The sequence below is a fragment of the Protobothrops mucrosquamatus genome, unplaced genomic scaffold (genome assembly GCF_001527695.2).
Source record: "Protobothrops mucrosquamatus isolate PMUCROS unplaced genomic scaffold, P.Mucros_1.0 scaffold2126, whole genome shotgun sequence".
NCBI lineage: Eukaryota > Metazoa > Chordata > Lepidosauria > Squamata > Viperidae > Protobothrops > Protobothrops mucrosquamatus.
The window spans coordinates 139,078-148,767 of record NW_015388226.1 but is presented as its reverse complement, the minus strand read 5'-3'; the positions used below and the strand labels follow the sequence as shown (position 1 = coordinate 148,767).

The 9,690-nt window shown below is 39.7% G+C and overlaps 1 protein-coding gene across 1 annotated transcript; it reads right to left on the bottom strand.

Moving 5' to 3' along the window:
• Positions 1–8,884, bottom strand: CHRNA6 (cholinergic receptor nicotinic alpha 6 subunit). The gene is made up of 5 exons (XM_029285724.1): positions 8,843–8,884; positions 7,289–7,398; positions 6,213–7,194; positions 3,053–3,169; positions 1–123 (listed from the first exon to the last, which is right to left on the bottom strand). Exons 1-5 carry the CDS (start codon positions 8,867–8,869, stop codon positions 1–3), a joined length of 1,359 nt encoding a protein of 452 aa, XP_029141557.1. The 5' UTR covers positions 8,870–8,884.
• Positions 8,885–9,690: the final 806 nt, after the last annotated feature.

Genomic DNA, 9,690 nt, shown 5'->3' with positions numbered 1-9,690 from the left:
TTATACATCTGCTATCAATGGTTGTAGGAATAATCCCCCTGTTCCAAATACACAGAGAATTATGAACACCCACAGAAATACTCTATCGATTACCATGGCGACATATTTCCAGTCATCTTCTACCTGCAATGCATAAGAAAACACATACATGTTCAATTGAATTCATAATATTTAACTGACACTATCTATTAAAATGACTCTGTGCTTCCTGAGATTTCTCAATTACTTTTTTTCCCCAAAAAAGATACATTTAGAATCTTCAGATAGATTCATACGAAACATTTATTGGTGTAACCATAGGTCACAAGATAGAATCTTCATATATATATTTGTTATACAATTATATAATATTTTGGCATTATTTGTAAAGAAGAATTTGGCACGTTTTCTGCTGTCATGTTCCACATTGTTCCAACTTCTCAATAAATTACAGAACATTTAATTTCTTTTACATAAGTATTAGGTTATTTCTACCTACAAATGTTTTCATTGATAAGAAGTACAAAGCCTTGCATAATTATTAGCTACAAGTCCCACTATCTCTCATTTTGGGTCATGCTGCTGGCAAGATCTGTTTGGTGCTATAATTCAACAATATCTATAAGATCAGCTGTTCCCATCCTTAGTTTAGACTTCTCTGCAGGTGAGCTTAATTTAGAGTTCCTTAAACAAGACTGGGCATATATATATTATAAAACAAAGCGACCACCAAGAGAAATCTATAAAACATATAGAGTTTAATCTACCAAGCTTTCGTCAAGTGCACTTGACATCATCAGGGTTAAAAAGGCAAATGCCTTTTTAACCCTGATGATCATTTGCCTTTTTAACCCTGATGATGTCAAGTGCACTTGACGAAAGCTTGGTAGATTAAACNCTAACCAGTCTGTGAAATGACAGGGTTTAGAATCTGGAGGGCACCAGATTTTTAAATCCATTTTTTTCCTAACACAGTGTCTCCAGATCAGCTTGGGTAACTTTAGAAGGTGTGGACTTCAACTTCCACAATTCTGGGAGTTGAAGTCAACACATCTTAAAATTGCCCAGGTTGAGAAACATTGCTCCAGATGTTTTGGAGCTACAACAATCAAGACTGGGCAACTATCTAAAAGACACACCGACTGAGAATTCTAAGTTGTAGGCTCAGCATGTCTTTGAGGAGACTAGGTTGGGAAAACGCTGTTGTTCAGGAAAGACAAGTAGAGGTAGTCCTCAGCTTACGACTATTCGTTTGGTGATCATTCAAAGTTACAACAGCACTGAAAAGAACGACTTATGACCGTTGACACATCTCATCATGGTCACATGATCAAAATTCGGACATTTGGCAGCCAACTCATTTTTATGATGGTTGCGGTGTCCGGGGGGGGGTGTTATATGATCCCCTTTTGTGACCTTCTGACAAGTAAAATCAATGGGGAACCCCAGATTTGATTAACAAACGTGTTGCTAACTTAACACCTGCAGCGATTCACTTAACAACTGTGGCAAGAAATGTCATAAAATGGGCAAAGCTCACTTGAGAATTATCTCACTTAACAACAGAAACTTTGGCCTCAGTTGTGGCCATAAGGCGAGGACTACCAGTATACTCATTCAGTGGTGGGGTGCCCCTCTAAATGGTGAAAAAAAACAAGAGAAAAATCAGCTGAGTTTACAATGTAGTTGGAATAATTTGTAAATCAAACAGATTATGGTATGGCAGGATTCAAAGAAAGGAAGTTGATCAGAAAAAAAATATATATCTACAGTGCTGTAATTTCCTGTTTCTTTCAGAAAAGGCATTAGCCCTGCCATTTTCTGTTACAATAGCTTGGACAGTCACCAAATAAGTACCCAAAACATTACATTTAAATGTCTTTTATAAATGGTTTACCAAAAGCAAAATAGCAGCACAGCTATGCTTCCAACAGTAGTATTTAATTCATGTGAAATGTAGCAAATAATGTCTAGTGAACTTTCTGTGGTTGGTCAGGAATTATACTATGAGTGACCCTCAGATACCATCAGAGAAACATCTGGTTATTCTCCTTCTCTGTTGTCCTTCAGATATAGTTAAGTGCACCGTCCATCAACCTGATGCTTTCCAGCTGTGTTTAAATTTCATCTCCCCCCCCATCAGCATTAAAAATAGGGATGATGGGTTACAATCAAGCATGTTTGGAGTTTATCTAATTGAGAAAAATAGCATGATTTTAATTTGAAAGATAAGCATACAGAAAAAACCAGCTACTATTAATAACTTCACTAGACTGATTAGCAATCTATTCAGTTTTTTTCTTTTTATGACCCTCAAATCCTTCATTTTAAGGTGGCATCAGGGAGACTGAGTGGAGCTGAACATTTACAGGCCGGATAGCCTTCCTGACATCTAGGCTTGCATCCTAATAGAGAAACATCTGTCATTGCCTAGGATTAAACTCTCAACTTTCTGAGTGGGATGCGAGGATCTTCACTTCTAGGCCACTGCATCACTCAGCAAACTATACATTTATTACTTGCAAAATGAATGGCTTATGTATAAAGGATTTTTCTTTACAAGGAATGTTGACAAACAGTTGTGAGCATTTGAACTGACGATTCTCTTCTGATTCATCTTGACCTACACTATTTTATTCCTTCTATAAATGAAGCAAAAACCTATTCTTGTACAAAGGACCAGGAATCTGAGCCGGTATGAATATTAATCTGCTGTTTATCTTAGAGATATGTACAATAGCAGATACTGTAATGAATAATTTCTTAGCAGAAAAATCAATGTAGAAAGGATTATCTGAGGAACATTTGAAAGCCACTATATTAACACAGATTTCTCCAATCTACTATCCTCCCAAAAGGTTGAGGTGGAACTCCATAGGTTTTGCTGGCTGTGGATAATGGGAGTTAGTCTACCCATCTGAAAGGCTGGCTTAATACATCGTAAAGTGATGAGAATACTTTTCTTCTGGCTTGAGATGAAAGCTGATATTCTATAAACTGTTGCCAAAGTGTGGCTTGTCTATCCTATTAAAAAGGATCATGCAAAATGTGGATCACCACCCATATATTATACATCTGCTATCAATGGTTGTAGGAATAATCCCCCTGTTCCAAATACACAGAGAATTATGAACACCCACAGAAATACTCTATCGATTACCATGGCAACATATTTCCAGTCATCTTCTACCTGCAATGCATAAGAAAACACATACATGTTCAATTGAATTCATAATATTTAACTGACACTATCTATTAAAATGACTCTGTGCTTCCTGAGATTTCTCAATTATTATTTTTTTTCAAAAAAGATACATTTAGAATCTTCAGATAGATTCATATGAAACATTTATTGGTGTAACCATAGGTCACAAGATAGAATCTTCATATATATATTTGTTATACAATTATATAATATTTTGGCATTATTTGTAAAGAAGAATTTGGCACGTTTTCTGCTGTCATGTTCCACATTGTTCCAATTTCTCAATAAATTACAGAACATTTAATTTCTTTTACATTAGGTTATTTCTACCTACAAATGTTTCATTGATAAGAAGTACAAAGCCTTGCATAATTATTAGCTACAAGTCCCACTATCTCTCATTTTGGGTCATGCTGCTGGCAAGATCTGTTTGGTGCTATAATTCAACAATATCTATAAGATCAGCTGTTCCCATCCTTACTTTAGACTTCTCTGCAGGTGAGCTTAATTTAGAGTTCCTTAAACAATATATATATAGTCAACAATTATTTGTGTTGGTGATAGATCTTGACAAAAATGGTCTTGGAGAACCATAAGAGTGAGAATTATTTTGAAGTCCAAACTTAACCAGCAAGTCAAAATCATATTCCTTTCCAAAACTAAAATAGAAATAATCATTCTTCCTAATCCCTATCATGCCCTTGGCCTTCTATTCAATAAATATAAATAGTACGGTTAACATCTCTTCTTTTAGTGAACTGAGGACAGAAAGCCAGATGCTTTGCTTTCTGCACTAGGAGGTTTTCCACTAAAATTTATATTTGTTGAAGGCCCTTTTCTCTGAATCTCTGATTGCCATAGTCAACCCAGGCTTAGCTACAACACTGGAGTTTGGATCTTGTGTACGTGCTTGGCTATTTTTCAAAATATCTTCTATGTTTCTACACATCAGCACAGCCTATAGAATTCAATAGACCTTCACTGATCAAATACCATCTTGGGATCAGGGCCTCTGTCCTAGAGCTTCTACATGTCTATTTAGAGACTTATTGCCAAAGTCAGAGAGCCTCCCGACATGAAATATTTATACCTTTAAGTAACCAAAGCCATTAGCACAACCTCTGAAGTTCATTTTAAAAGCCCTCGTACCCTTTTGTAGCTCATGTAAATATAGTGTCAAAAGTACTTTAACTAGCAAAATGCCCAGGAAAGGATATACTGTGCTATCTCAATGCGCATCATTAATTGGTTCCAGGTGGCATGACGTACTAAACATGATGCGTGCCAAACAAACCACTGATTTACCAGGCGACCCTTAGTTTCTGCCTTGATTTCCTAATCAGCGACCTTCCTAGCATGGCCGACTTCTGGTCTATTCTCTGTGGTCGTCCCCCTTTTCCTATTGCATCATGTCAAGTACCAACAAACAATCAGTACCAGGACATTTTCACATCAAAATGCATCAAGTACCAAGTTCAAAGAGTTTTGAAGCAGTCAGGTACTGAGCTACCACTGTACATGACAATACTTGGCTAATTTGTCCCTTTCGACTATCTATCCATCTTTGCTCTTGATTAGCCTTCCTCAGCCTGTTGTCTTGAACTTCAGATACTACAGCTGTTCTCTTGCTGCTAGAAATTCACAGGTCAACAAATTTGGAAGGCATCTGGTTTGAGACAACTGGGCATCTCTCAAGCCCCATAACTCAGTAGGAGGCCAATGCCAATCCTGGAACCACTAGCCCTTCTTTCTCCTTCTTGCATTGTTGCCTGTTTATCTGTCTCCTGGAAGGGAATGAACTATAAAAAGAAGAAGGAGCAAGAACTGTCACAGAGCGTTTATTACGCTTTGGCACCCCAAAAAGAAAGCATGAGTAATTAAGCAGTAAAAAGACTGGCAAGGAGATACAAGCACTCAGACCATGCTTCCATCCAATATTTTGCAAAGGGACTCTCAAACTCTTTCCTGGGTGCTCTGTATGCAGTTGGTTTCCCTTTTCTTGGTGTTAGTTGTATTAGTCTAGCATTATCCTATGTCAGTCTGCATATAGCTAGATCATAGCTATGGTTTTCCCTCTCCCTTACAACTGGAATGTAGAATCAGTTGGTCTCTCTTTTCTACAATTGAGTTTACTCTGCCATCAACTGTTAGATCAGCGGTTCTCAACCTATGGGTCGCGACCCCATTTGGGGTCAATCGACCATTTCACGGGGGTTGCCAAGCAAGGCTGTCCGCCATTTTTTTCTCCCTTTTCCAGCGGGTGCCTTACCTCCCTTGAGCTGGGCCAGCTGGTGGTCAGCCTGCTCCGTCTCTGCCACTTGACCGGCGCAGGGGGCGGAACCACGCATGCGTGGCACTCCCGGGCAGGGAAAGTCCTCGACTTATGACCGGTTGGGTAGTCCTCGACTTACGACCGGTTTAGTCCTTGACTTACGACCGGTTGGGGGTCGCGGCATTAAAAAGGTTGAGAACCACTGTGTTAGATGAACGGTGCTAAGCAATGCAAGAGATATGTCCATTATCATGGCTTAATGGTAGAGGACATTTAGGAGGGGAAAAAAAAGAAAAGAAGGCTTCATCTTTAAGCCACAGCAATCTCCAGTGAAAACGTTCTTTTTTTTCTAAAGCTCTGGAGAACTTCTGTTGATCAGCTGAATCTCACTCAGGGCAATCCTTGAAATGGTGCCTCTGGTAATTGAGACACAGCTAGCATGAGTTCCCTTTTATCCTGTCTGCAGTCCTTTCTGCTGCTAGAGGAAACTGAAAACCAGAGAAAGAATGTTCTACCGTTTTCACTTCTTCTAGCAGGACTTAACAATTTTGATGCTGCTTAAAGAGCTCCATTAGGCAGCCTTTTACACATTCATGCCAGTAGTGCTGCATCATTGCACCTCTCTAACTCTCAGGTGCAGGTTTTTCCCCCCAACTAACTAGGTTTTTGTTTTCTATCACATTTAGAGAAATGCCCCCAAATTACTGTAGTCTTTGGAGCTAGAAATCAATCAATCTCGTTCCTCAGAGATCTTACCTCTTTAGTTTCATTCTGACACCTCATGTTTTCTGCGATGAACTGAACGCTGTTAATGACTTCCTTAACCTCTGGGGAATACTCGATTGATTCAGCCTCCCATTTGGCAGACTGGCAACTCTGTCTCCTTTTCTTCCTCACATCCTTGGAGTTGTCACAGTGGCAGCACTGGTGCTCACCGAGGACTTTCACTTCTGCAAGCTCATCTGCCTTTGGCTTGCTGGGTTTAGTGGCGCTTTCTTTCGCAGGTTTGGGGGGTTGGGAGTCAGCATGTTTCTGTATGGGTCTCTTCATCATGAGAAATTTGGGCAGAAGACCAAGGAAGACAGTTTTGACCCAGTTGGGCATCGTATGCATAGTTGGAGTCCGGTAATGGATATTCAGTACAAACACTGTTACCACAATAGAGAGTGTCACAAATATCATGGTGAATAGTAAGTATTCTCCCACTAGTGGGATGACCAAAGAAGTTGAGGGAATTGTCTCTGTGATTACCAGCAAGAAAACAGTCAGTGAAAGGAGGACAGAGATGCAAAGTGTTACTTTCTCTCCACAGTCAGATGGAAGGTAAAATACTAATACAGTCAGGAATGAAATGAACAGGCAAGGTATAATCAAATTAATGGTGTAAAACATGGGGAGCCTTCGGATATAAAAAGAATAGGTTATATCCGTGTAGATTTCCTCACAGCAGTTGTACTTTATGTCATGTTTATAGCCAGAAGCATCCACTATTTCCCATTCATTGTTCTCCCAAAGGTCTTTCATATCTACTTTGGAACCGACAATCAAAAGATCTATCTTGGCTTTGTCATATGTCCACGATCCAAATTTTAGAGAGCAATTCTGGTGATCAAAGGGAAAGTAGGTAATATCCATGGGGCAGGAGCTTTTAAAAATGGCAGGTGGTGTCCAGGTGATGGTGCCATCGTATCTGAGAAGAGCTTTGGTTCGTCCTTCAACCTGGAAATCTCCAACAGCACTGCAGATGCAAGCACAAAGCAATCTTAAGCTGTACATTTCTAACTCAAAATAAACCTGTTAATATGACTAAATATGATGATGAATGTTCATACTTATTGTAAAGCACAATATCAGGTTTCCAAATTTTGTCTGACGGCACATGGATAAATTCAATTCCACCAAATTCCACTGGATTCCACTGCAATTTATAATCATTCCAAATCTAAAAGGAGAAATAATAAGTGTTCAATCCTATGATATACTGTACCTGTAAAGTGATTCTCATACTAAGGTTGTTACTGAAGTTGCCCTCAAGGTATTGCAACTGTGCCATCATCATGACCATTGGGAGCCAAGAATTAACAACCTCAAGATTGCTACAATTTCTCTACCCCTGAGTTTGAATAATAGAACATAGAATAAAAGGGTTGGTTGGAGGTCTTCTAGTCCAATCTCCTGCTCATGGCAGGAGATTCAATACCATTCTGGACAAATGGCTGTCCAATCTTGTCTTGAAAACCTCCAATGATGGAGCACCCACAACTTCTGAGGGCAAGCCATTCCACTGATTAATTGTTCTCACTGCCAGGAAATTTCTCCTTAGTTCTAGGTTGGGTCTCTCTTTAATGATCTTTCACACTTCTTGTCCTGCTTTTAGGTGCTTTGGAGAATAAATTGACTCCCTCTTCTCTGTGATAGGCCCTCAAGTACTGGAGGACTGCTATCATATCAACCCTAGTCCTTCTCTTCATTAGATTAAACATACCTAGTTACCTCAGTCGTTCTCCTGGACTCATAAGATTGGGAATGAGTTTCAAGTTAATAATCCCCCTTATTTGTTTTTTTTCTTCTGTAATAGCCCACTAAAATTATAATAAGGTCTCCATTCAACAGACTTTGGTTTAGTGGACTTTAGAGTTAATAGATCAAATCTCCTGGATAAGAAGTTACGTTGCCTCCACTAATGTCTTTGCTGCCTCTGAAAGTTCTTCTCGCTTTTTGCTGAATCTGTAAACTAAGGTGATGGTTCTTACCCAAATGCTCCCAATATCTGATATCCAATCTCTAAGGAGTTTCTTGCCTACAGTTCATTTTCAGGTGCATTTATGGTTACTGGAATACTTTTAATCATGGTGCTGGCCCTCAAACACCCATTGCTTGTGTTGCCTCTTTTCTCTGTCTGTGACTTTAGTTCCCGCCCTCACTTTTTTTGGTTCTCATCTCATTCATCACTGAATAGACCAGGGGTAGGCAACCTTGGCTCTTTTATGACTTGTGAACTTCAACTCCCAGAATTCCTGAGCCAACATGGCTCAGCTTGGAAACCTCTCATTTTCCCCTCAGCATGGCTGGCTCAGGAATTCTGGGAGTTGAAGTCCACGAGTCATAAAAGAGCCAAGGTTGCCTACCCCTGGAATAGACCTTTTGCTTTAAGGAACACCATTCCTCTTATTCGTCCATTAAATCAATGAGTTTTTGAAGTACTATGTGCGCTTTTGCTATAGATATACTGTGCCCTGGAACATCTCTAAATACTTACCTGATTTTTTTTTTCTATCCAAATCTCTTCTGAATGCCAATTACCCACTGTGATCTCATCTCTAAAACCAGCATGGCAATAAACACATACGTACACTGACACACTGATGGCACAAAAATTTGCTTACATGTCGCAGCCAGAGATTTGTCTCCATGATCTGATTGACTTCATCCTGCAGACGAAAGGAGGCAAACAATTTATTTCTTCAGACAGGTTATCTAGTTAACAAAGGTTAAAACCTCTTTCCAGTCAGCCTAAATAACTTTGAAAGGATCATGGGGACCTTTATGGAACAGAGAATAGAAATCTGGGTGGAAAAACATGTTGCCTTCAGATAATGTCTGGGGATGTTTGTGAATACTTTACTTACAACTATTGAAAACAAGAGGCTGAAAAAAAGCATTCATGAATATTGAGATAGTTGTTGGCAACTACCTACAGCCAGTGGTGGGATTCAGCCAGTTCGCACCAGTCCGGCAGAACCGGTAGCTAATTTTTTGTTGCCCAGGCCCAGAATGGACTTCCGGAAGTGGTATCCACACAGAGAACCGGTTGTTCACATATTTGAATCCCACCACTGCCTACAGTCTTATTAATGTTTATTCGAAAACTGCAGCCACATAAAGAAGATTGGTTGCATGCTCTAACATCTCTAGAGGAGCTGGTTAAGCAGAATCCAGGAGAACTCAAAGGCGTAGCAGTAGGAGCATCAGTAAGGGTATGTTCAAAAAAGTCAAGTTGGTAATCAGTACAACACATGTAAAAAAGGGGTAGAGCTTTGGTAGAGCTCTACAGCACGAGTGTGAAACTCGCCATTTCACGTGACGTATCATGACGTATCACGACATTTTTTGCACTGCCCAGAGCTGGAATTGGTGCAGCCTCCATATGATGCAACCTGCCCATGGGCTGGCAGTTTGACACCCCTGCTCTACAGTGAAGAGCCGTGGTGGCACAGTGGTTAGAATGCAGTAC